This window comes from Spermophilus citellus (genome assembly GCF_964194105.1).
Source record: "Spermophilus citellus genome assembly, chromosome: 8".
NCBI lineage: Eukaryota > Metazoa > Chordata > Mammalia > Rodentia > Sciuridae > Spermophilus > Spermophilus citellus.
The window spans coordinates 148,574,093-148,601,012 of NC_138189.1; the positions used below are offsets into that span (position 1 = coordinate 148,574,093).

At 42.6% G+C, this 26,920-nt stretch overlaps 2 protein-coding genes across 8 annotated transcripts in view; one reads left to right on the forward strand and one right to left on the reverse strand.

The window, feature by feature from the left end:
* Positions 1-23,362, reverse strand: part of LARP1B (La ribonucleoprotein 1B) — a 98,241-nt gene extending 74,879 nt beyond the window's left edge. For 2 of the 6 annotated variants that reach the window (XM_081303677.1, XM_081303679.1), the window contains exons 1-7: positions 22,384-22,982; positions 15,631-15,689; positions 15,175-15,234; positions 12,816-12,990; positions 8,756-8,896; positions 4,432-4,575; positions 3,488-3,653 (exon numbers count right to left, since the gene is read on the reverse strand). In XM_081303677.1, coding sequence (XP_081159803.1) covers positions 3,488-3,653; positions 4,432-4,575; positions 8,756-8,896; positions 12,816-12,990; positions 15,175-15,234; positions 15,631-15,689; positions 22,384-22,843 — 1,205 coding nt within the window. In that variant the 5' untranslated portion in view covers positions 22,844-22,982. Of the gene's footprint in view, positions 1-3,487; positions 3,654-4,431; positions 4,576-8,755; positions 8,897-12,815; positions 13,006-15,174; positions 15,235-15,630; positions 15,690-22,383; positions 22,983-23,267 lie in introns of those variants that run through there. The other 4 variants (XM_081303676.1, XM_081303678.1, XM_081303681.1 and 1 more) reach the window with 3 other exon arrangements.
* MFSD8 (major facilitator superfamily domain containing 8) overlaps positions 18,642-26,920 on the forward strand; it is a 93,328-nt gene continuing 85,049 nt past the window's right edge. For both annotated transcript variants that reach the window (XM_081303683.1, XM_081303686.1), the window contains exon 1: positions 18,642-22,287. In XM_081303683.1, coding sequence (XP_081159809.1) covers positions 22,280-22,287 — 8 coding nt within the window. In that variant the 5' untranslated portion in view covers positions 18,642-22,279. The remainder of the gene's footprint in view (positions 22,288-26,920) is intronic.

The following is a 26,920-nucleotide window of genomic DNA, read 5'->3' on the forward strand; positions in this document are numbered from 1 at the left end:
CAGCACTTGCCTAGCACACCAGAGGCCCTGGGTTTGATACCCAGCAGGGGCAAAGGGAAAAGAAAGCAAAGAATATAACTAACCACAATTATCAATGACACCATCAAGTATATGGAGAAAAAAATGCAGAAAAGGCTTAGATACCTTCTTCACAAAACTATAGGCCCACTTAAACTTGCCCCAAAGAGAAATGTAAAGATGATCTTCCAATATGATCAATAATTACAAATCTGACACACAAAGTTAACCTTCAGAATACATTTAATAATAATAGCTTTTGAGAAATACATATTTAAATAGCCTCCCTATAGAAAAATGAGAATTAAGATTCTGGCCCAGCACAGTAGCATAAGCCTATAATTCCAGTTACTTGAGAGTCTTAGGGAGAAGGATCAAAAGTTCACACAGCCAGCCTCAGCAACCTAACAGGACCCTCAGCAACTCAGCAAGACCCTGTCTCAAAACAAAGAGGACTGGGGATATACCTCAGTGGTATAATAGTGGCTCAGGTTCAATCCCAAGAACAAAAAAATGTGTGGGGGGCAGGGGAGAGGGAGGGAGGGAGGGAGGGAGGGAGGGGGAGAGAGAGAGAGAGAGAGAGAGAGAGAGAGAGAGAATATAAAGGTTCTAAATAGAGCAAGACAATAACCAGAAGAAAATGTACACAATACTCCATGACACCAGTGATAATCTGTCCTCTACAGGCTTATGGATCCTACACTGTTTCCAAATCATGGGAAATCTTCAAAGGAGGGTGGCAAATTACAAGGAAGCACACCAGTTTATATTTTGGGGGGTAAAACTCAGTGACTAAATAACTTTGAACTATATAGGCCAAATTCTAACTTTGAAAGAAACCCTATCAAAGTGCAAAACTCTCACAGACATTAGTGAAATACAACTAACACCTCAGTAACACTAGCAAATTGCCAGGCATAGTGGCTCACACCTGTAATCCCAGCAGCTTGGGAGACCGAGACAGGAATATCTTGACTTCAAAGCCAGCCTCAACAACCACAAGGCACTAAACAACTCAGTGAGACCTGATCTCTAAATAAAATACAAAACAGGGCTGGGGATGTGGCTCAGTGGTGGAGTGCCCCTGAGTTCAGTCCCAGGTACCAAAAAAAAAAAAAAAAAAAAGTAACACTAGCCAGTCATTTATTCTTAAAGACTGAAGAAATGAACATTCTCATTTTTGTTATGCCTCAAAAGCCCTATTTGTTCACAGTGTCTGGTAGGGCTGTAGTACATGTGGTGAAATTCTAAAATTGTGGACATTAAAACAGACATTTGACAGTCACCGGTTACAACTGTTTTTAGACTCAAACTTCCCCAAGTCAGTAACAAGCTTCCCTACAAATATAATACTTTTGAAGACTATAATATCTAAATACATTCTTAAATCAATTATCTACAGTATTTTAAAACATTTTAGTAGACTGCAAACATACTAACCTCTAAATCTGAATGCTGCATGAGATTTTCCCCAAGAAACAATGAAAATATTAATATCCAAACATTCTGACATCAAAATAAATATAATTTTCACTTGAAATGATATAAAAAAGCTGCTAGAGACTGAATAGTTAAGACTTTTTCTTCCAAGTATACTAAATATCAGGCAGGCACAGTGGCACTTGCCTATAATTCCAGCTACTAAGGGAGGCTGAGAAAGAAGAACTTCCAAGCTAAAGGACAGCAACTTAGCAATACACCGTTCTCAATATAAAATGAAGAGCCGAGAAAACAGCACTTCAGTTGCAGAGCACTTGTCTCATGAGTCAGCTCCTGGGTCCAATCCCCAGTCCAGTAAAATACATTTAATATCATTCTCCTACAAGTGTGAGGTAGACTTTTATACATGACATCTCAAAACAAAACACAACACAACATCTAACCCCCATCAGCCTCTGCACATACTATATTAGACACCTCAATGACACGAAGTCACAGGATGAGTCCTCAAAGCTGGACCTACAAATCAAAGAATGCTAACAGGACAAGCCACCCTAAACCTGGTGCTTCACTAATATGCACCCAAAGCCCTGGTGCTGAAACCACCAACAAAAATGGGGGTCAGGACTAACGCCACGTTGGATGTTTCGCTGGGTGTCCTATCTGAGAAACTCTGCATTCTACAATGCATGACAAACTGCCAACGCTGAAGTGGCTCTGCTCCTCCCTCATGTGTATGAGCACACTGGAGGCCGAGGGTCCTGACACAGAGCTGCAAGTCCAGTGTCAGGTCTCACAAGGGACCTGGCAGCAAGAGTTACAAAAAGGACAGGAATAATGGTACAAAGTTGATAGCCACAGGCCAGGCACTTTCTGCCCAGTGTCTGGCCCTTTTCTTCAGTGTTTGCGACAACTGAAACAAAAGAAGCAAGAACAAAATAAACATGTTGCTCCACGTTGTAAGCTAACCCAATCCACCATGAAGGCGTCCTGGGAGGCGCCAGCAAACGCTGACATCATTTTCTAGTAATAAAACAGGATTCAGGGCTGGGGATGTGGCTCAAGCGGTAGTGCGCTCGCCTGGCATGCGTGCGGCCCGGGTTCGATTCTCAGCACCACATACAAACAAAGATGTTGTGTCCACCGAAAACTAAAAAATGAATATTAAAATTCTCTCTAAAAAAAAAAAAAAACCAGGATTCATTTTCTTTCTTAAATAAAAATAGGTATTTTTTAAAAGCTTGTGCCCTTTCAAAAATAGCCGCTCTTCCTTCACCTTGTCAGGATAAAAAAAAACATTTAAATTGGTTAATGCAAATCACATGAGAAGGTTTTCTCCTTGCCACTACATAAACACACTGTATAAATATGCAGAATACCCTATACAATGGTAATATGCAGAGGGTTTTTTTCTTAACAAGAGAACCAATATTCTTCTGACTTCAAATTCAGCACTCAGGAAGCAACTACTGTGAGCAAGACATGACCTTGCAGAATAGAAGCAACAGTCCCCTTTAGTAAGTGTCACAAAGAAAGAACTTCAAAGGTTAAAAAAAAAAACCTCAGAATTTAGAAGTCAACTGCTAAGGATATCAAAAGGTATCAACTGCTAAGAAATCAAAAGATATCTGCCACTATTTTTGTCACTTGTAAATTTTAATGTGAAAATATTTGCAAAGAATAATCCAAATTTCATCCAAGTTTCTTTCACCTGTTTCATTTCAAATAATATATAGAAGAAAGCTTTACATTTATATATATAGTCATATTATGCAATGACATTTTAACTAATATCCTTTAAGCAGAGAAATATCTAATCAGAATGCAAGCAACACATGAACATAATCGAAATGAACTTTTTAAAAAACACTTAACCTATTTTACTAATATTTCCTTAAAAAATATAATAAGTTAACATTCTTCAACTTTTACTAATAGGTTAGAAAATGTTTAACATTCATTATCAATAATATTAAAGTTTGTTATTGCAACAGACTTTACTATCTGCCCAAATCACACATCAACTTACATTTGACGCTTAATATACTCTTTAAGCAATGCTTCTTCCACAGGATACACCTGAACACCCGTACCGTCATCATAGTAATACATCATACTGGTGTTAATTTCTGTTTGAAATGGCTGATCCGTCCTTTCACCATGTTCTCGGTAACCATACGAATAATCAAAGTTTACTTGATGGAAAGAAAGAAAAAGAAATGTAATCATAAATTTTAAAATAAAAAAAAGGAAAGAATTCGTTAATAAAAATCCAGCTGGGTGTGATGGTTCATGCCTATAATCCCAGTGGTTCTGAAGGCTGAGGCAGGAAAATTGCAAATTCAAAGCCAGCATCAGCAACTCAGTGAAGACCTACGCAACTTAAGGAGATCATCTTAAAATAAAATATAAAATGGGAAGTGGCTTAGTGGTTAAGCACCCCTGGGTTCAACCTCTGATACAAAAAAAACACACAAAAAAACACAAAAATCAAAATGACATATTGAGCCAAAGACAAACATAAAACCTTGATAGGAACAGTGGCACATGCCTGTAATCCCCAGCCACTCAAGAGGCTGAGGCAGGAGAGTCACAAGTTCTGAGCAACTTAGGGAGACCCTGTCTCAAAATAAAAAATAAAATAGACTGGGGATGTGGCTCTGAGGTAAACTGCCCCCGAGTTTAATCCATTTTTATTATCAGACCAAAAAAAGTAACATAAAAGGAAAATTTGAAAAACAGAAGGCTTGGGCTGGGGATGTGGCTCAAGCGGTAGCGCGCTCGCCTGGCATGCGTGCGGCCCGGGTTCAATCCTCAGCACCACATACAAAGATGTTGTGTCCACCGAAAACTAAAAACATAAATATTGAAAAAATTCTCTCTCTCTCTCTCCCTCTTTAAAAAAAAAGAAGGCTTGCTCTTTTATTTTACCCCAAGCTCATCAAATTTAACAAAACAAAAATCATGACATACCTCGAGGGTTTCCTCTGCCTCGTCCTCTTCCCCGTCCACGTCCTCTTCCTCGACCTCTGAAGGAACCTCGGATATTACCCCCCTCACTCCTCACACTGGACACTTCATCCTGATCATCTCTTTTTTCTCTGTCTCGCCTCCAACCTTTAAAAATAAAATTTTTAACATTTCAATTTGTTGTAAAAAACATGTTTATATTTATGAAAACACAGTAATCACTTTCACCCACTGGGTAACTAGATGACAGTAGCCAGGCAGTCTTCAGAAAGATACACATTTAAAGAGATTCAATAGGAATCTGTCAAAAAATCTCTCTGGTTCCACCTGTAATTCCAGCAACTTGGAAGGTTCAGGAAGGAGTATTGCAAATTTGAAGCCAATCTCTGCATATGAGCAAGAACTTGTCTCAAAATTTTAGAAAGAGCTGGAGATATAGCTCAGTGGTAAAGTGCCCCTGGGTGTGAGTTCAATCCTCAAAACAAAAAAATTACTTCTCTGGTGCCAGACACCAGTGATCACAGTGGCCTGGGAGGCTGAAGCAAGAGGCTTACAAGTTCAAGGCTAGCCTTAGCAACTGCTGTCTCAAAAACAAAAAGGGCAGGGGTAAAGAGTCCCAGGGTTCAATACCCAGTACCAAAACAACAGCAAGATACAAATGTCCAGAAACAGTAAAACACATTTTATAAGAATAGTGAAAGGCCCTTAAGCAGAGGGAAAGAAAACAGATGAATTATAGCAACACAACTAATAAGCATGAACACATCAGGAAATTAAGAGTAAAAAAATTACTGCCAAAGAACGTGTCAGAATAGTCATACTGCACAGCGATTTCTTCTTCTCCCCCCACCCCCGCCATGTTTAATTCCTTTACATGCCCTGCACCCTCACCAACTGCAAGGCAATTTCAAAAGTTTTAACATTCCATCTCATTTTTTTTTCTGAGATGGGAGAGTGTTAAATAAAACTGCAAAGCCCACATAGGGAGGTTTTTTTGTTTGTTTGATTTTGTTTTTTTGGTATTGGGTACTGAACCCAGGGACACTTTACCACTGAGCTATCAGGGTCTAAGTTGCCCAGGATGAACTTGAACTTGCAATCCTGCCTTGACCTCCCGAGTCACTGGGATTACATGTTATGTCCTTGCTAACATGTCTCTTAAACAGAATGCTAAGTTTCCAGTGTTCATTGTATAAGAATACAATATATAACTCTTTGTAACTTTAATATACATTTTCTTATATAATCAATATTTAACAATAAAATCTTAATTTTATTAAAAGTGTCCTTTAATATCAGAATAGCAAAATCTTAAATGAGATTTTAAACATTTTTTAAAGTAATATTTTGGGGCTGGGGATGTGGCTCAAGCGGTAGCGCGCTCGCCTGGCATGCGTGCGGCCCGGGTTCGATCCTCAGCACCACATACAAACAAATATGTTGTGTCTGCCAATAACTAAAAAATAAATATTAAAAATTCTCTCTCTCCCCCCCCCTCTAAAAAAAATAAAGTAATATTTTGTGAACAAATGAGAAATAAAATCTAACTACTGACTAGATTTTATATGGTACTAAGAAAGTAGTGTTCCTTTTCTTACAGGGTGCTTTCTCTTTGATGTCACTGAGGAAGTATAGTATCTTGCACATGATTTAGCAGATGAAGGAATTAAGCACAGCAAAACCCAGCAAAATTACTAGAAGGAGACTAGCTAGCAAGTATTCATTGTGTAATCCTTTCTGTGTCCACCCCTCCACACCAGTAATGGTGATTGAACCAGGGGTGCTCTATCACTGAGCTTCATTCCTTTTTATTTTAAGAGAGAGTCTTGCTAACTTTTCAAGTCTGGCCTTAAACTTTCGATCCTCTTGCTTCAGCCTCCCAAGTCTCTAGGTTTGCACACATGTGCCATCGAGCCTGGCTCCTTTCAATTGTTTTTTGTTTGTTTAAAGTTCTTCTAATATAATTCTTTCTTTTTCCTTTTTCTTTTTTTTTTTTACAGTGCTGGGAATTGAACCCAAGATTCCGTGCATGCTAGTCAAGTACTTTACCAAGAAGCTACATCCCCAGTTTCATTATCCCCAGTTTTATTACTGTGTTTGAGAAAGGTCTAAATTTACCAGTCTGGCTGCTAACTTCTGAGCCTCCTGCCTCAGCCTCCCCAGTCACTGGGATTATGCACATGGAGTGGCTGCAGAATGATCTTTAATGAAATAAAACCATGAAGCGCAAGCCTGAGGGGCCACCTTTTTTTCCCTTCTTTTTTTTGGGAGGAGGGGTATGGGGATTGAACTCAGGGGCACTCACCTGAGCCACACCCCCAGTCCTGTTTTGTATTTTATTTAGAGAGAGGGTCTCACTGAGTTGCTTAGCACCTCTGTTTTTGCTGAGGCTGGCTTTGAACATGTAATCCTTCAGCCTCAGCCTCCTGAGCCACTGGGATTATAGGCATGTGCCACAGCACCCATTCTTTTCTTTCTTCTTTTTTTTTAAAATAAGTATTTATTTGTTTTTAGTTATAGGTGGACTCTATATCTTTATTTTATTTATTTTTTAATGTGGTGTTGAAGATCGAACCCAGTGCCTCACGCATGCTAGGCAAGTGCTCTGCCTCTAAGCTAACCCCCAGCCCCCCAGCAGCCCACTTTCTAACAAATGAATAAGGCTAACGACATCCCAATCAACTCAGTCTTCATGGGACCAACAGTAAAGGACCCAGACATTTTATTCCTGATGTGATGCTTTAGAAAAAATTATCAAGTATTTCTACGAATAAAGGAATCAATCAATCCCTAGCTCTTATTACCTGATGTATACCTAAAAGAATCAAAGAAGAACATGCTAAAAAAAAAATATACCGAGACAAAGCAATCAACCCAAAGCAAAATATAGATAATTACACATACAATATAGCAGAAAATATTCTAAGCCAGGCAGAGTGGTGCTCTGTAATTTCAGCCACTTGGATAGCTGAGGCAGGAGGACCACAAGTTTAAGGCCAGCCTCAGCAACTCAGACCTTGTTCACAAAATTTACAGATGTAGCTCGGTGGTAGAGCACTTGCCTATCATGTACGAGGCCCTGGGTTCCATTCCAACCATAAAAAACAATAACAAGCATTCTATGTGCTAATCTGAATGCTTAATGTCCTAAATGTCTAAAGGTTTAGTCTCAGTCATACCCCTGGGAGGTCCTCAGGTCACTGAGGGGATGCCCCTGGAAGGACTATGGAAGCCCAGCCTTCCTGTTTCCTGGCTGTAGGCATCACCACTCTCTCTGACTTGTGCTCCCCACTGACGTGCAGCCCTCCCCAGAGACTCTAACCAATGGGGCCACCAATCTTGGACATGAACCTCCACAACTAGCCAAAATTAACCTCCTTACTTCAGAAGTAGGCTGAGCCAGGTATTTCACTATGGTGACGAAAGCCAGCTAATTTACTATAGGATTGAGTAATATACTCACTGGGATTTAAGTAACCAAATGTGTCCACACATATTTCACAAATGGACCTATTTTACAATGTTCACTGCTGAGAGCCACGGCCGAGTCTGTATGGCCCTTGGCATTTTGCCAACAGTATTGGTTGACAGGCGAGGGATTACTATCCGCCTTGGCAGCTACTTTGGAGTTCTCATGGGGATTCCCCGAGAGTTCCCATTGGTTGGGGAGTACAGGAAGAGGGATTTCCAGAGGAGATATTTCCGGTGGCCGGTTCCTGGAGGAGCCACGAGGAGTTCGGGAGAATTCCCCGGGAGCGTGTGTGAAGTGTTTTCTTGCAGTTCAAAAATAAAGTTTGTTCCTGCTTCAGTGGCTCGTGGTTTGTGCCCAGCCAGACCGCAGCAATTGGTGGCCCATACGGGGAAGGAACCCGCGACCTTGGCGTTATCAGCACCAAGCTCTGTTCATGGTTAGTGAAAAGTGCAGCAACTTGGGAGGCTGAGGCAGGAGGATCTAAAGTTTGAGGTCAGCTTCAACCACTTAGCAAGACTCTTACTCAAAATAAAAATAAAAATAAAAACTGGGGATATAGTTCAGTAGTAAAACACACTGAGTTCAATTCCCAGTACTGGAGTTGGGGGGGGGGGAGTAAAAACAAGTCAATTATCTGTCACTGGGAAAATCTACCTGTAAAAAGTCCCACTGTATAAGCATTAAGTTCCATTGTTGTTAACTGTGCTATGGTTATCCTGTGCTTATGAAATACACTGGGGGTGCTGGGGTTAGAGGGCCACATGTGAGGACTCTACTCTCAAAGGGACTGTGCTATAGACAGTTGAGCACCAACACCAAGCTCTCCAAAGTCCTCTTATCTAGACTGTGACTTACTTCGTGTGTCATTTCTCCTGTTATTATGGGATGACTTATTTGCTTCAGGTTGACACCGAGAGCTGTTCCGGGATCCAGGTCTCTCTTGACTCTCTGGTCTTACATCGTCTAAGTGCAGTGGTACCCACTTGTGTTTATTAGCTTGAAGAAAACAAAATAAAATCATACAACAACAATGCATAATTTTCACTAAACGTTTGCAAATCTTAAAGTACTGTGAATTTTATCTAAGCAAATGATTTAATTTGCCTTTAAAGGGATTATTTGTAGAGTACAGAACAATCTTCTTCCCTCTGAATTAGATCCTTGATAAACTTATTTTTGTAAATATTTCTTTTTTTTTTTTTTAAAGAGAGAGTGAGAGAGTGAGAGAGGAGAGAGAGAGAGAGAGAGAGAGAGAGAGAGAGAGAGAGAGAGAGAATTTTTTTTTTAATATTTATTTTTTAGTTCTCGGCGGACACAACATCTTTGTTGGTATGTGGTGCTGAGGATCGAACCTGGGCCGCACGCACACCAGGCGAGCGCGCTACCGCTTGAGCCATATCCCCAGCCCTTGTAAATATTTCTAAAACTTAAGTTAAAAGCCAGTGATAGGTGCTGGGGTTGTAGCTCAGTGGTAGAGTACTCACCTAGCACGTGCAAGACCCTGGGTTCTATCCTCTGCACCACATAAAAATAAATAAAATAAAGGTATTGTGTCCAACTACAACTAAAAAGTAAAATACTTAAAAAAAAAAAAGCCAGTGATAGAGTACTTTTGGAATTCTTTTGCTAAAAGCAAAATGGGTACTTTTTGTTTAATTCTGATGAATAAGCTACATACACTACTACATATACTACTCTTGTCTAATACTGAAGTCCTAGGCTTGAAAATGCAGTTTATCTAATAAAAACACAATACACACTACCAAGCCAGGCTCTTGGTTCAAAACACTTAGTTGCAGATCTTTGTCTAAAATGCTTATTTATCCTGGATTACTACTAAAGAATGAGGTTTCTCAAAATGTAACCATATATTTTTTTTTTAAAACAGCTCCTTTGTATCTTCCCAACTGAAGGAGAGAAAGATAAGCAAATTCACTTTCCCTGATGACAGAGCGGCTAAGTTGTCATGTTCTATGACAAGAAAACTCTCAGGATTACTTTTTCATGCATTCCATGCTTATGGTTCAAAATGTTCAGTATTTTGTCTAATCTATAAATTTTTGACCAAAATAAAGCAAAGAAAGCAAAGAAAAAAACTACTAAAGTAATTAAGCAAAAGTAACTTAAGAATATTATTAAACAATTACTATACTGATTTCCTAAAATCCTGCAAACCAATGGATCAGATTAAGAGCATGGAATATGCTGAAATACTGTTTTTGTGCTAATTGTTAACAAAAAGGTATTGCTTTGTTGTGTTTATTGCTGGCTTATCATGATCCCTGCCCTGCGCAGGCCTTCTCCAAGGCACCTGCCTTCCCACACTGTGGACCTCTGGACTGCCCTGATGCTGAATGCTCTTACCTGTCCACACCCTACCTGATAGAGAACAAGGACTTTGGGTGACTTCCTCCAACTTTTCCCCCTTTCAGCAGGAAGCAGTCTGGAGATGTCATTGCCCATTTCCCACAGAACTGGAGTGACACAGGGGAAATGGAACCAAGGCCCACTTCATGCTTTGAATATAGCCCTGGCTGCTCTGCCACTGCTCTCTCCCTGTTCCTCCCTAATCTCTCCCCATGCCTAATCTCAGGGGAAACAGGATTACCTTTTCTTCCTCATCCTAGGCAGATTTACCTGTTCCTGAGTACACCCACCATAAGAATGAAGTAATCCAGACTTTGTGGCACCAGAAGATCTCAGAAATGACTGTCCCAAATTCACAAGTACAACTCCAACAGAGAACATTTGGAATGTAGCCTTTGAGTCATCTCTTTAAAAGCCCCCTGGGACTGGGGCAGTAGCTCAGTGGCAGAGCGCTTGCCTCACACTGTGTGAAGCACTAGGTCAATCCTCATAAAAATAAATAAATCCACATAAAAATAAATAAATTAAAAAAAAAAAAAATATATATATATATATACACACACACACATATATATACATTAAAAAGCCCCCTGTTCCTGCTGATAGGCAGAATCATAGCCTTTGGGATAAGAGTCCCTTCTGTTTCTCCTTTGCTAGCAAAGCAATAAACTTTCCTTTTCCTTTTTCTCAAAAAAGATAACAGAATATGAAAATATAGAAAAAGAAAGAAAGAAAAGAAAACTCTTATTCTATGACATTTCCAGGCAAAACAAGCCCTTCTTTAAAAGTCGAAAATGTGTGGCACACTCCTATAATCCCAGCAGCTCAGGATGCTGAGACAGGAGGATCCTGAATTCAAAGCCAGCCTCAGCAACCTTGGGGCGCTAAGGAACTCAGTGAGACCCTGCCTCTAAATAAATTCAAAATAGGGCTGGGGATGTGGCTCAGTGGTCAAGTGCCCCGAGTTCAATCCCTGGTACCCCCTCCCCGCAAACAAAACAGAACAAAACAAAAACACTACTGTGTATCCAGGAATCAGAAAAAAGAAGTAATAAAGTGGGTTAAGAAACTGGAAAGAAATTGGGGACAGATTTTCTAACAACCACTTGATGATCGGATTCTACCTATTTATTCTTTTTTTAAGCAATCAACATTTGCTCATTGTATCAAGGGAACTAATGTTTATCTTTCCTTGCATTACTGAGAATTAAACTCAGGGTGCTTTACCACCGAGCTATATCCCTAGCCCTTCTTTTTTTTTTTTAAATATTTATTTAGTTGTAGATGAACACAGTGTATCTTTATTTTATGTGGTGTTGAGGATTGAACCCAGTGCCTCACACATGCAAGGCAAGGTCTCTACCACTGAGCTACAGCCTCAGCCCCCCTTTTTGTTTTTGACACAGTCTTGCTAAACTACCCAGGCTGGCCTCAAATTTATGATTCTCCTTCCTCAGCCTCCCAAAATATAGTCACGTGCCACCACACCCAGCCCTAAAAATTTATTGTTCATTTAAAAGACAAAACTGTTCGGAGCTGGGGATGTGGCTCAAGCGGTAGCGTGCTCGCCTGGCATGCGTGCAGCCCGAGTTCGATCCTCAGTACCACATACCAACAAAGATGTTGTGTCCGCCGAGAACTAAAAAATTAAATATTAAAATTCTATCTCTCTCGCTCTCTCTTAAAAAAAAAAAAAAAACTGTTCAAGTGCACAGTATAGATTGTTCCTTGCAGTTAAGTTGTTTGCCCCCGTCCTGTGCTAATATTGCCTCTGTAAAGTAAATGTTTCAGTGATTTCCCATGGCACTGGAAATGAAAGACTGAAATGAAAAGTCCCTAAGACCCTGTACACTGTGGACCTTGCCTGTCTCCCAGCCCATCTCCTGCTACTCTGCCTATGCCCAGAACACCAAAAGAATATATGCTTTCATAAATCAGATAAATCATCCCTAAATATGACTAGTTCAGAAGAGAAAATGGAAAAGAATATAAAGACAGTAATTTTTTTCCTTCAAGGTGTAAGTTTTTTAATTTTATTTTTTAGTTGTAGTTGGACACAATACCTTTATTTTATTTCTTTTATTTTTTAATGTGGTGCCGAGATCGAACCCAGGGTATCGCAAGTGCTAGGTGAGCGCTCTACCCCTGAGCCAAAGCCCCAGCCTCTCAAGGTGTAACTTATACAGGGACATGTACCAAGGGAAAAAACTGACTAAAGTTGTTCTCATTTTTCTCTTAAAATAATGAAGCATTTCATTTCCTCAGAACTCCCTAAAAAACAGGAAGCAGTTCCAATACAGATTTAAACAACAATATTTAAAACTTTAAGAATATATCTGTAGTGGAACTTCATTCCATTTTCTTGCACAGAACACAAAAAATGCAAAACAGGAAAGCCTAATAGTCCTGAAATGTTACAAAAGTAAATCAGACAGTTTATCCTAAACAATTACACAACCCTCTAATAGAGGTCAGAGGCTGAACACAACCCTCATTACCCCCACTTCCTCCCAGAATTGGAAGTCAGATGAGGTGGACACAGACTGACCTCTCTTCCGCTGACTGCTCGACTGGGCCTCGTCCTCACTCACATTTTCAATAGGACCGTCTAATTTTGTTTCCCGGTTTTCTTTGCTCTCACTGTTACTCCTCTTTTCAACCTTCTCTTCTTTTTCTTTTCTAATTTGTGGCTTCTTATTTCCTTGGCTGATGACACTCTGAGACTGCAAAAAGGTTTTCTGAGTGGAACAATTTTCATTAACATTTTCACTATTGTTTCAAAAAACATGTGGTAGTACACCTAGACATTACAAACACTTATCAAAATTTTAAAAACAGACTTCTCAAAAGGCAATGTTAAAACAAAGAAAAGGAAACAAAAAAGATGTTAATTTGGAAAAAGGTCTAGCTGCAGACTAGGAAAAAATACCTGCTAAAATTTGAGAAAGGACTTGTATGTAAAACATAATGTACTCTCCAAATTCAGTACTAAAGAAAGCCATTTTAAAAAACAAACGACAAAAACTGATCAGATACTTCAAAAAGATATAGATGGCAAATATATATGAAAATATACTTACTCAACATTCTTCAGAGAAACACAAAAATACAATGCAATACACTTATATAATAGCAACATTTTTTTTCTAGTACTAAGGATTGAACGCCAATAGTGCTATAACCAATGAAGTATATCCCCAGTCCTTTTTTGAAAAATTTTTAATTTTGAAATAGGGTCTTGCTAAGTTGCTGACACCAGCCTTGAATTTGCTATCTTCCTGCCTAAGCCTCCCAAGTTGCTAGGATTAGAGACATGTGCCATTGCACCTTGCATGGCTAATTTTTAAAAACTGACCATATTAAAAGTTACCAAGGATGTGAAGTAACTGAAATTCTCATAAACTGTTGGTAGAAGTATAAGGTTTGGCAGTTCCTTAAAAAGCTCAACAAACAGCTACCATATGATCCAGCCATTCTACTGTTAGATATTCACCCAAGAAAAAGGAAAGCATATATCCATGAAGTTTTGTACAGAAATGCTTACGTAGTGGTTTGATTTGTAATGACCCAACCTGAAACAGCCCAAAGTGAACCAACAATGGTGCCACAGCCATACAGGAGCACGCACCACTAACAAAGATGGACACAGGAATGGAACTCAGTGATTATGCTGAGGGGAAACCAGGGGGAAAAGCCTACTGCGCGAGTTCACACACAGAGAAAGACAAATTAACTCAGTGACAGCACATCAGCAACTGCTAGGACATCAGGGATGAAGGGGACAGGAAGAATTACAAAAAATGTGAGGAAAGCTTTGCGGACAGCCCAGTATATCATCTTTACTGTGGTGAGGGGTTCACATTTGTGACACAGGTCGAAACTTAACCCATTATATGCTTTTTGTGTGTGCAGTTTACTCTATGTCATTTATAACTCAATTAAGCTATTTAAATCAAGCTATCCACAGTTACACACCAGTAATACTGCACACCAAATTACAAATGCCAAAGGGTATATAATGTCAACCAAAAACACACAACCAGATACAAGGCATCTCTTGAAAAGCTCCTTGACCGGATACTTCAGGGCCATCTTTCAGAGATCCTTTTAGAGTTAAATTAAAAATTCATTCATTATATACTTGGGGCGAGTTGGGGATAGCAGGGATTGAACACAGGGACACTGTACCACTGAGTAACAAACATCGTGATCCCTTTTTTATTTTGAGAGAGGGTCTCAATAAGTTGGTAAGGCTTGCCTCAAACGTGTGATCCTCGTGCTTCAACTCTCAGGGTTGCTGGGATTACAGGTGTACCATGGCACAAGACCACTGCATACTTCTTAGTATGATTTATGCACATATATACATGCATGTGGGTATATACTTAAAACACTGTATATAAAACACATATCCAGCACAAAATTTGAAACATAAAATACTCTTCAGTTTGACACTAAAAATTAATTTCAGCTGGGCACAGTGGCACACACCTGTAATCCCAGCTACAAAGGAGAATGACGAAGGAGGATCCCAAGTTTTCAGTAACAGACCTTATCTCAAAATAAAAAGTGTTGGGGATATAGCTCGGTGGAAGAGAACTTGCCTAGCCGACATGAAGTCCTGATTTCAATTTCTAGTATTAAAAAAATAATAATTTTTAGTATGTGTTTATTATTACAGAAAATAAACAAGTAAAGCTTACCAAGGGTAAACTTACGCCACCAAGTGCAGCATCCAAGGATGACTGCAAATTAAATGAACAAAAAAGCCTTCTCACTGATCATCAAGTCTTTACATCTGTCCCTCACAGCAGTGATTCTTTGGATTCTGAGTAAAACAAATTCTGCATGTTGAAAATACATTAATTTTATTTATCTAGTTTTAAAAGCCTTAAAATAATACTTACTCCAGTGCTCACTAACTCTCCTGGTGTTGGCCAGTTTGCCATATCGCTGAAATCACTGGCCTAAAAAGTAACAAATATGTGTTATACCTGCAAATTCATTTAGGATATTTAAATAGGAAAAAAAATTGCTAAAAGTGATAGCAATTTCAAAAATTGCCCATATTTTATTATTTGCAGATATCTGCCCAGTGAATTAGAGTTTCTAAAAACAGAACACTTTGAAACAAAAATGATTTGGTCTTAGATCAAACTTTGAGCACTACTTTATGACATTAATTAAATTGAAATACATGTGATAACATAAGCACATGGTGATTTGTATCAAAGATACAATTCTTTAGAATACTATCTTTAAACTAACATTAATGAAACAATTAGAAAAAAAATTTAATTAAGAATTCCTAACAACAATGTTCACAATCAATGTGGTTAAGAACTATCCCTATGAAGACATACCTTATTGGGTTTCCTTGTCTTGAGTTTTCCTGCTTTTATAATTTTGGGGGAACTGAGCTCTAAAGAAAATACAAAGAGTTGTTTTTATAACTATTTAACAAAATAACTACTATACCAATTTCAGAAAGCTGGTGTAGCCACAACTCCCAACAAAATTCATAGTTCTAAAACTTAGTTTCCTAGTAGGAAATCAGCTGCCTTTCGTACACAGATGCAAGCTGATCTTACATGTCAAGAAGCAGGAAGGAGTACCACTTACTTATAATGAACTGACAGACCAATTCTTTGGTTAACAGCACACAGAAAACTGGAAACATGACACTTTTAATACAGTAAGTTTCAACTCAACTCCTGATAGACTACATTGGGCTGGGTAGGTGGCGCACTCCTGAAATCCAAGACAAGAAGAGACTGACACAGGAGGATTGCCAAGTTCATGGCCAGCCTCCCCAACTTAACCAAGCCCCATATCAAATAAAGAAGGACTGGGAATGTGCAGGTCAGTGGTGAAGGACCTCTGGGTTCAATCCCCAGTACCAAACAAACAAAAAGGCAGCTTCACACTGTCTTTCAGTTTGGCTCATCACCTAGCAAGATGACCAGAGAGGGCACAGCCATCTAGCTAAATATGATACAAGTAAATGTTAAAAACAAAAATGAGCATGGGACCTGCATCTACCAATAACACATTATTCTAACAAAACACATGCCATAAGTCACAGCAATGGCCAATTTAGAGAATAAAGCAATCTTTGAGTTAAAAATATATAAATAGTCAGGCATAGAGGCTGAGGATAGCTAGTTCAAAGACAGCCTCAGGAACTCAGCAAGGCCCTAATCAGCAAGACCCTCTCTCTAAATAAAATACAAAAAAGGGTTGGGGATATGGCTCAGTGGTGGAGTGCCCCTGAGTTCAATCCCCAGTACCAAAAAAAAAAAAAAAAAAAAAATCTTCCCATACTGAGACTTTAATCTCACATTCATATTCAAACAGATGAAACCCAAACAAACTTAAGCTACTAGTGACTCCAAATATATGTAAATCTACATAATATGTGATCTACATATCTTTATTTTTCAAACACTGTTGGTGAGACATTATAAAACTGCAAAACTTTTTTCAACAATGGGAATTAAATCCAGGGGCACTCTACCACTAAGCCCATTCCAACCCTTTTTATTTTTTTATTTTATTTTATTTTTTCAGAGAGAGAGAGAGAGAGAGAGAGAGAGAGAATTTTTTTAATATTTATTTTTTAGTTTTCGGTGGACACAACATCTTTGTTTGTATGTGCTGCTGAGGATCGAACCCGGGCCGCACGCATGCCAGGTGAGCGCGCTACCGCTTGAGCCACATCCCCAGCCCCCCTTTTTATTTTTTAATTTTCGAGCGGATTTTGCTAAATTGCTGAGGCTGGCTTCAAACTTGTGATCCTCCTGCATCAACCTCCAGAGTTGCTGAGATTACAGGGGTACACCATACCACGCTAGGCTCCAGTACAACTTCTTTGAGCAATATGCCAATACCTTCAAAATATTATTTCTAAACCACAGAAATCTACAAGGAAATAATTCTAAATAGATAAAGGAAGCCAAAAATGGTGGCACATGCCTTTAATCTCAGAGGTTAGGGAGGCTAAGGAAGCAGGATTACAAGTTAGAGGCCGGCCTCAGCAACTTGGTAAGACCCTGTCTAAAAATGAAAAGTAAAAAGAGGTGGGGACGTGTTTCAGTAGTTGAACACCCCTGGGTTCTATTCCCAGGACCCAACCCCCAAACAAGATAAAGACAACTAATTTTTAAGAGCCTGGATACTCAAGACAAAAACTTCAACAGAATGCATAATTTACTCACCTTTATTCTCATGATCATAATTCTTAGCAGTTTAATAAGAAGTTGCATCAAGGACTGGGAATGTAGTTCAGTAGCAGAGCACTTCCCTAGCATGCACAAGGCCCTTAGTTTAGTGCCCAGTAAGGCAAAAAAAGGGGGGGGGGCGGCAGAGGTGGTAAATGCATGCCTGCCCAAACACAAGAATTCTAATTCCAGATGACTTCAGAGGCTGAAGCAGAAGGATCCAAAGTTCAAGGCCTGCCAGGGCAATGAGGGAAATCCTGTCTCAAAATAAAAAAATAGCTCAAAGGTAAAGTGCATACCTAGCATGCACTGTGAGTTCTGTTCCACAAGAAAAAAGATTGATATTTTATATTCTAAAGACATATATGGAGAACACTATCTGGTAATTGAATAGAAAGTTCTAAAAAGCTCTTCAGTAAAAAATATGAACTTTTTTGGTAAGGGGACATCAAAAGTTGTTTTTTTAAATTTTTTTGTAGTTATACATGGGCACAATATCTTTATTTTGATTATTTATTTTTATGTGGTACTGAGGATCGAACCCAGGGTCTCACATGTGAGAGGCGTACTCTACTGCTGAGCCACAACCCCATCCCCCAAAGTTTTGGTTTTAATAAGGGAAAAAAAAAAATATATATATATATATATATATGTATATATATGTATATATATATATATGTATATATATGTGTGTATATATATATATGTATATATATATACATATGTATATATATATATATATATCTCGTTTGAATAACTCATTTAAAAGTACTTCACTGGGGCTGGGGATGTGGCTCAAGCGGTAGCGCACTCGCCTGGCATGCGTGTGGCCCAAGTTCGATCCTCAGCACCACATACCAACAAAGATGTTGTGTCCGCCGAGAACTAAAAAATAAATATTAAAAATTCTCTCTCTCTCTCTCTCTGTCCTCTCTCACTCTCTCTTTAAAAAAAATAAATAAAATAGGGCTGGGGATGTGGCTCAAGCGGTAGCATGCTCGCCTGGCATGTGTGCGGCCCAGGTTCGATCCTCAGCACCACATACCAACAAAGATGTTGTGTCCGCCGAGAACTAAAATAAATAAATATTAAAAAATTCTCTCTCTCTCTCTCCCCTCTCTCACTCTCTCTTTAAAAATAAATAAATAAATAAATAAAATAAAAGTACTTCACTAAGGTAATAACAATAAAGTTATTAGAGGTTCCAAGAAACAGATATCAGGAGAAAAGAGGGTTGATGGAAGTACAAAAAGGTTCAGAAAATAAGGCTGAAAAAGATGGACAAAACACCAATGCTTTTTCATGTTTTTGTGAAATTGTAGTAGTAGGCTAAATTTTAATATGCAAAATGCAACCATAGAGCTGGGGATGTGGCTCAAGCGGTAGCATGCTCGCCTGGAATGCATGCCGCCCGGGTTCCATCCTTAGCACCACATACAAAGATATTGTGTCTGCCGAAAACTAAAAAATACTAAAATTCTCTATCTTTAAAAAAAAAATGCAACCATAGCAACAGGCAAGTGATTAATAAATCCCATATTGTGATTTATTTACTTATTATTTGTAGTACCAGGATTGAAAACAGGTCCTGGTACATAGTAGGCAAGAGCTCTGCCACTGAGCTAAACCCAGGTCTTTTTACATTTTGAGATGGGGCCTCTCTAAATTGCCCAGGCTGACCTCAAACTTCAATTATCCTGCCTCAGCCTCCTATGTAGCAGGGATTACAGACACGCACCACCTTGCTGGGCCATATGTGATCTTAATAAAGGGTTTTAATAAAACCACTTTAACAGAGTTTGGGGTAAGGTTTTTACAGTCTGGTGACCTGGGGTGGGCCAGGCTTTGGCTGAAGACTGCTTTATCTGGCTGGATTGCTATAACAGTCACTCTCCACCAGAACCATCCTAAAAGTGGAACAAAGTGTCTTCAAGGGCTGAGCATCAAGGATCTGCCTTACATCAGAATATTCTAAAGTACAGAGAAGTCATGATTCATGTCCTGAGATACTTCCCCTGTCGAAGTTTGTGGATGGAATTCCTTTACCTCATCAACAGAGTGACACTATCTCCAGGTTTGCCCAGATAGACGCAGTTTAAGTCTGTTGTTACACCTAATTAATATCCTTCCCTTTCTCTTTCAAGAGTAAAGGGTTGGGCTGGGGATGTGGCTCAAGCGATAGCGTGCTCGCCTGGCATGCGAGCGGCCCGGGTTGGATCCTCAGCACCACATACAAACAAAGATGTTGTGTTCGCAGAAAACTAAAAAATAAAAGTTCTCTCTCTCTCTTTAAAAAACAGAATCTCTCTTAAAAAAAAAAAAAGAGTAAAGGGTTTCCACAGAATAATTATATAGGCATCTATGAACATATCACTAACTGAATACTCCTGAGCTTTCACCTCTGAAAGCTAAACCATCTCAGGCCCTATTTCATTATCCTTTTCTTTTTTTGAGATGAGGTTTCCCTTTGTTGCCCAGGCTAGTCTCAAACTCCTGGGATCAAGTGATGCTCCCACCTTAGCCTACTGAATAACTGGGATTACAGGCACACACCATCCTGCATGGATATTTTCCTTATTCTTCAAATTGCAAATTTGCTTAGGAAAACAGAAACTTAAGGAAGCCAGGTTGTAAAGATGGCACTCCGGTACCAAGAACTGGAGGAGCTGTCTCCATCCACTTCAGGACCCAGAAATAGTTAGTAATACTAGCACTAGAACCCAAATCTCTCAGAGCAGTGCATTCCTCTACCACCAGTCTCTTCTCTAATTAACCTAAGTCTTTCAACTTAAAAGAAGCTGTGGGAGAACAGTGCAGAGTTGGGAATAGAGAACAGTTACTAAGGTGCTCCAGGCCTGCAGAAAGGTGTTCCTGAGGACGCAAATGGGAGAAGAGTTGCCCGTGGAGACCTCGGCAAAACTGAAATCCAGTATCACTTTTTTGGGGGGATGGTATTATGAATGGAACCCACAGGTGCCCTATCACTATGCTATGCATCCCCAGTTATTTGCTTTTTGAGACAAGGTCTTGCTAAGTTACCCAGGCTGGCCTGGACTTACAGTCCTCCTGCCTTAGCCTTCCCAGTAGCTGGGATTATAGGTGTGTGCCACCAAGCTCAGCATGCATTACTTTATTCTTAGTCTCCAAAGAAGATTGGAGAATGAAGGTAAGATAAGGATAATTAATCTCTTAAATTGATTTTAGATTCAACAAGGAGTTTGTATTTTGGTAGTTCACTGAATACTTTTTTAAAAGTCTAGAAGTAGTCAGCCAATAAAATGACCCACTAAAGCTTTCTTTGCCAAATTTTTTTTTAGTTGTAGGTGGACACAGTACCTTTTTTATTTATTTATGCATATGTGGTGCTGAGGATGAAACCCAATGCTTCACATGTGCTAGGAGGGTGCTCTGTTGCTCAGCCACAATTCCAGTCCCTCATTGCCAAATTTTATGGAGACTTTGCTTAAGAGTGTTCTCTTCAGTTAAGAGTAAATAGATCTTTGCAGCTAAGAGGTAATTATGCCAATACTAAATATAAAGAAAAATTTTTCCCCAAGTGCCCTAAATTTTATCAAGAATTAATGGAGTACTTCCATGCAAAAGCTTAAGAACTCAATTGACTCAACCTTTCTCTTTTTGAAGAGTTTCTCAGAAGAAACAACCCAGTGGCACACACCTATAATCCCCAGCAATGAGGGAGGGTGAGGGTAGAGGATCCCAAGTTTAAAGCCAGTCTCAGCAGCTTACTGAGGCTCTAAGCAACTCCCAAGATCCTATCTTAAAAAATAAAATAAAAAGCACTGGGGGCTGGGATTGTAGCTCAGTGGTAAGAGTGCTTGCTTGCCCAGCACTTGTGAGGCACTGGGTTCAATCCTCAGCGCCACAGAAAAATAAAAATATATTGTGCCCATCTACAACTAAAATTAAACAACAGGACAACAAAAAACCAAGCACTGGGGATTTGAAGCTCATCAGTGGCAAACTCCTGCTTTCCATATCCAGTACCCAAAATAAAACAAAACATAACATTTATAGCACATCCATTATCTCATTTGACCTTCATAAACCTGAAAATGTGCTCAAGTATTTCATATTCCATTACTAGACTTTAAGAAACACAACCTGAAAGTAAAATTCCAAAGTAAAAATTTCAACTAATTTACTACAACTTAATTTACAAAGCAAATTTAGAAGATACCGCTATTTGTCTTCATTTAGCTTAGCATTTGTGTTTTGCTTTGATTTTTTTTTTTTTTGGCAGTGATGTGTGCTACCATTTTTTTTTTAACAAAAATCTGCAATTCCCACAACTAAAGCACCAAGAGCTATGAGGCACTAAGTTAGCATTCAAATGCAAACGCATAAACCCCCTCTTAAGCAAAGAAGAGCTAACTCAACCTTGGAAGAGGACCGTTCATCCAACCACAGTCCACTCTTAGTGTCAACTACCCATCTCAAGTACACCCCAACACTATCCAGGCACCTTAATATCAACTACAGTTGGCGTCTCGTTTTTCACGACTGTTCAGCAGTGTTTCGAAGACCTGGAGGTTTTCAGCTGTCAATTACTTCACGAGGACAGACTGCCTTCGTGCGCTCCCCCCGGCAAGCCAATCCCCTAGCTCCGACAGGCTCCAACCCTCCGTGACAAGCCCAGGAAACTTTCCCGGGGGACGCCCGGCAGTGCCGGTTCCGAGTCGCGAGCACGTGGGGCGCCGCGGCCGGGCAGCGCTGCCCAGCTAGCCCGTCCAGGAGAACTGAGGTCCCACCTCTTCCTGCCGCGGCCGTCCCGATGTCCATGTAAGTAAGTACGCGCGGTGAATGACACCCAGGAGCCCGCACCTCGGGCGGCCGGGCGCCCCCCCGCCGCCCGCCGCGCCCGTGCCCCGCACCGACCTGCCTGCAGGGTCTCCAGCGCGGGCGGCGGCGGCCCGGTCGCGGCGGGGGACGAGTGCTGGGGAGGCTTTTTGGTCCAGGGGTTCTCCTTGGGCGGCGGCGGCTTCTCCTCAGGGCCGGCCGCGGCCGGCGGCTCCCGGGCGTCCTCGGCCGGCGGCTCCCCGCCGAAGGGGCCCCCGGGCCCGCGCGCCTTGTGCGCCAGGTGCAGCGCCAGCGGCCGCACGGGCACAGCCGCCTGGGGCACGCTGTGGCCCAGCACCGGCGCCGGCGACGGCGACGGCTCTCCCCGCGCCCCCGCGCTCGTGGCGGCCCTCGCCGCCTCCTTGCCCTCCCGCTCCGGCGGGGGCGGCTGCTCGGCCGGCCGGTTCGCCGCGGCCGTCAGCGACTCTCTCTCCGCCGCCGCCGCCGCCGCCAGGTCCTCCCGAGAGCGAGCGGCGGACACCGGGGCGCGAGCAGACATCGTCCGCCCGTCCCGACCTCCCCGGCCAGGGGACGCCCGGGGCCGGGGCGCTCGGCCGCGCGTCTCTGCGCCGGGGCACTGGCTGGCTCCGGCCTGGGACCTCGCCGCCCGGAGCCCGGCCGTGGCCACCGCCGAGGCCGTGCAGCGCCGGGCGTGCTGCCCTGCCCGCGTCGAACGCAGCGCCAACCGCCCCGGCCCGGGGCCTCGCCGCGCACGCCCGCAGCCCGCCAGCGCGCGCCGCGCCGCCCGGAGCCGCGAGCGCCCACCCCGCGGAGGCGCCGCCCGCCGGGGCCGCGGCCGCAGCCAGGTCCGCCGGGCGCGCGCCGCCCGGGCCGGTAACTGCGGGCGGGGCGGAGGCGCTGTGCGGGGGGCGGCCCGGGGCGGCGGGCGGGGCCTCCCGGAGCGGCGTGACGTGGCTACTCACCGGCTGCCGCCTCGCCGGGCCGCGCTCGGCGGCCGACTAACTAGCCCGCCCGGTGCCGCGGGCCCAGGGCCGGCCCCGCCCCCGCGGCCGCCCGGGAGGGAGGCGAGGGCGGGCCCCGCAGGCCGCCAGGGCCCCGGGCGCAGGGCGGGGCGCGCTCGCCTCTGTGACCCGCGGCGGGCGGGCGGGGCGCACGTGGCGCGGGCGGGGGTCGCGGGGCGCGGCGCGGCGCGGCGGCGCAGGGCGGCGCCCGTAACCTTGAGCCCGATGGGCCGCTGGGTGCGGTCGTCCGCAGGTAACGGGAGGGACCCCGGGCCGCGCCCCGCCCGCGAGCCCGCTGGAGGGGAAGAGCCGACCCTCCGCGGCTCTTCAAGTGTTGATTACCTGTCGCTTGGGACGGCGGCGCTGGATTGCAAATAAACTGCTTGCCCAGAATAGTTTTTTCGTGGAATGGATAATGTTAAAGTAGCACAAATACATTTTGATTAATCAGGTAAAATCTTTGTACTTGGCATTCGGTTTTGAGATGATGTTGGTTCTGGGTGCCTATACCTAATTAATGATGTTTATTATGTTCAGGTGGAAGTTTTTCTTCCCCATCATGTTCAGCCACAAGAATGGGGTCGTGGGCTGGGGATGTGGCTCAAGCGGTAGCGTGTTCGCCTGGCGTGCGTGCGGCCCGGGTTCGACCCTCAGCACCACATACCAACAAAGATGTTGTGTCCGCCGAGAACTAAAAAATAAATATTAAAAATTCTCTCTTTCCTCTCTCTCCTCTCTCACTCTCTCTTTAAAAAAAAATGATTAGAATAAATTATACTCCATGTATGGATAGTATGTCAGACTTCACTCTACTGTCATGTATATCTAAAAAGAACAAAGACTGAATCAGTTGAACTGGGCATGGTGTTGCCCATCTGTAATCCCAGTCACCTAGGGGACTGAGGCAGGAGGATTGCAAGTGTGAGGACAGCCTTAACAGCTTAGTGAGACCCTTTCTAAAAAATTTTTATAAAGGTTGGGGACTAAGCTTAGTGGCAAAGCACCCCTATGAAACGGCTCTTTGAAGTTTCATTTATTGGAGCTACTGTGGTGGTTTTCTTTGTTATTGGAGACAAAGTCTTACTCAGTTACCCCCTCTAGCCTCAAAATTTTGATCTTCCTGCCTCAGCTTCTCACTAGCTGGGATTATAGGTGTGACCACACCCAGATTTGCTTGTGAAAAGTCTTGTCAGGATTTCTCCAGTACAGCTGAAGGGTGGATGGAGGAAAGCAAGAGGAATCCTTGGGAGGAGTGCATGCTTGCAGGGAGAGCAGATGGAGATTGATGTGGGCTCACAACAGGTGTTGGGGTCCTACTACAGAGGATCCCAACACTGCCCCTCCTCTGAATACCAATGGGATCTTCTGCTTCCACTTCACTGCCTCTTTGAAACCTCATGGCCTGTCTTGTTTCTACCTTCCATGTCCACTCCTCACCCTTCCCCTGTGCTTGTGCCAAGAAGGCTAACCTGTTCAGATTGCACCCACTGGCTCCCACACCCTCCGTGGTGTCCTGGTGGGTTCAGGTAGTGGGAAATGTCTGCAGGAGATGGAAAGGTCCTGGCTCTTATTCTGGAGACTGGTCACCAGGGTTGGCTGCAGAGCCCTCTGTACCACTGCCCTCTCCTTTTCTTCCCTTTGCCTGGTTAACCAGACCCAGGGGCAATAGCCACCAGCTCTTGGGGCACTGTACTATGACTGTTGTTTTTCTGACTCTGGCCCACACTTGTAAGTGGTCCTTCAAATTATGAAGTTCCATCGGATTTTGCCATGACCTCAATCCAGCTGCCACTGCTAACCTCCATTCTATAACTTCCTTCTGCCTTTGCAGCTATGTTCCAGATTTTTTCTCTGCTAGCAGTTCAAAATCAAGGAGGAGCCAGGCAGGTGTTTAGGTATGTAATCCCAGTTACTCCAGAGGCAAAGGCAGGAGGATCCTTTGAGTCCAGGAATCTGAGGCAAGCTGGGCAACATAACCCAGGAAGAAAGACTGAGTCATTCTGCCATCCCCTTATGGCTAAAGATCATCCAGATTTGATCTGTTGCCATAAACAGGCTAATGTTGCCATCAGAATACTTGGTGAAAAATATGACAGCAAGTCTGAGATCTGTCACTCTTTAGTGCATCCCCGCGTACTGGTGTACCTATGAGGTGTAACTGGCTGGGGAGTCTCTGAAGCCTGTTATTATAAAGAGTGCCCTTTTCAGAAGGATAGAGATGGTTGCCCAAAGATTGTTAATTTGGGGAGCTCTAAAAGAGACCTCTTCTGTGAACACAAAAATATAGCTTTGAGAAGGAGTGATTGGTGGGTGGCCTCTTCCTCCCCTAATCTAGCTGCTGCAGCTGCCAAAAAATCCCCTTGCTACCACCAGAGCATGAGAGGGGCCCAGTACAGTCTGCTAGTGTGTTGGCACCTGCCCCCCTTTCCCTGCCTCACCCAGAGTGGGGGTGATCTGGAAACGTATTCTTCACAGAACATTCTCACTGCGCCGGTAGTAAGTTAATGGGGTTTCTTGAATTTGAGAAGCAAGGCTGTGTTGTGTATGCTGATTTGTCCTCGCTACACCAAGATCTTCTAAACCTGTGTTCAGCCAGCCATCTGAACAGCCACTGTGCTGTTCCCCCAGTGAAAATCGTGTTCTTGCAGCAGCTCTAATGACTGCTGCTCTTGATAACCCTTCAGTGTGTGGCAGAAAGCCTCAGAAAATAACTGACATGAGCATTTAATCTTACAACCCTTAAAAAAAAATCTTGCCAGTACTTAGCCAATCCATGGCTTGTTTGCCCTTGGGTAGAGATTATTTGCCTTGGCCTGGAGGAACACTGCCATGGGGCAAGGCCTGTGGGTGGGAGAACAGAATAGTGCCCTTTGACTACTTCTTCCCTTTTCTCTTAGTGGGTGGCACCAGAGTCCAGTCAGTAGAACCTAGGCAATGGCACACGCCTGAATCCCAGCAGCTGGGGAGAATGAGGCCGGGATCACAACTTCAAAGCCAGCCTCAGCAATTTAGTGAGGCCCTAGGCAACTTAGTGAGACCCTGTCTCTAAATAAAAAATAAAAAGGGCTGGGGATGTGGCTCAGTTGTTAAGTATCTCTGGGTTCAGTCCCTGGTACCAAATACAAAACAAAGGAAAACAAGGAGTTACCCTTTCAGACCCACCTTCCTCACCCTTCTCAGCTAGTTCATTCACTTGGATATCTCAAGCAGTGCCTACAGTGTTCCAGGCACTCACTAGGGCCAATTGATTGTACCTCCTGGGTGACTCAGCTCTTCCTGCTTTCTCTACTGCCAACACCCAACTCCAAGCTGTCATCATCCCTCTGTAATAGTGTTACAGCTTCTTAACTGACCTGTTTGCCTCCACTTTGAACTATTTGATAAAATTATTGTGATAACTGGGGTGGGGGGTGGCGGACATCTGTAATCTCAGTGACTGAAAGGGCTGAGGAAGAAGGAACACAAGTTGGAGACCAGCCTCAGCAACTTAGCAAAACCCTGTTTCAAAAAAAAAAAAAAAAAATGGACTTGTGATCTAGCTCAGTAGTAGAGCCTCTGAATTCAATCCCCAGTATTGCAAAATTAATAAATAAAATTATTGTGAGGATTATGTG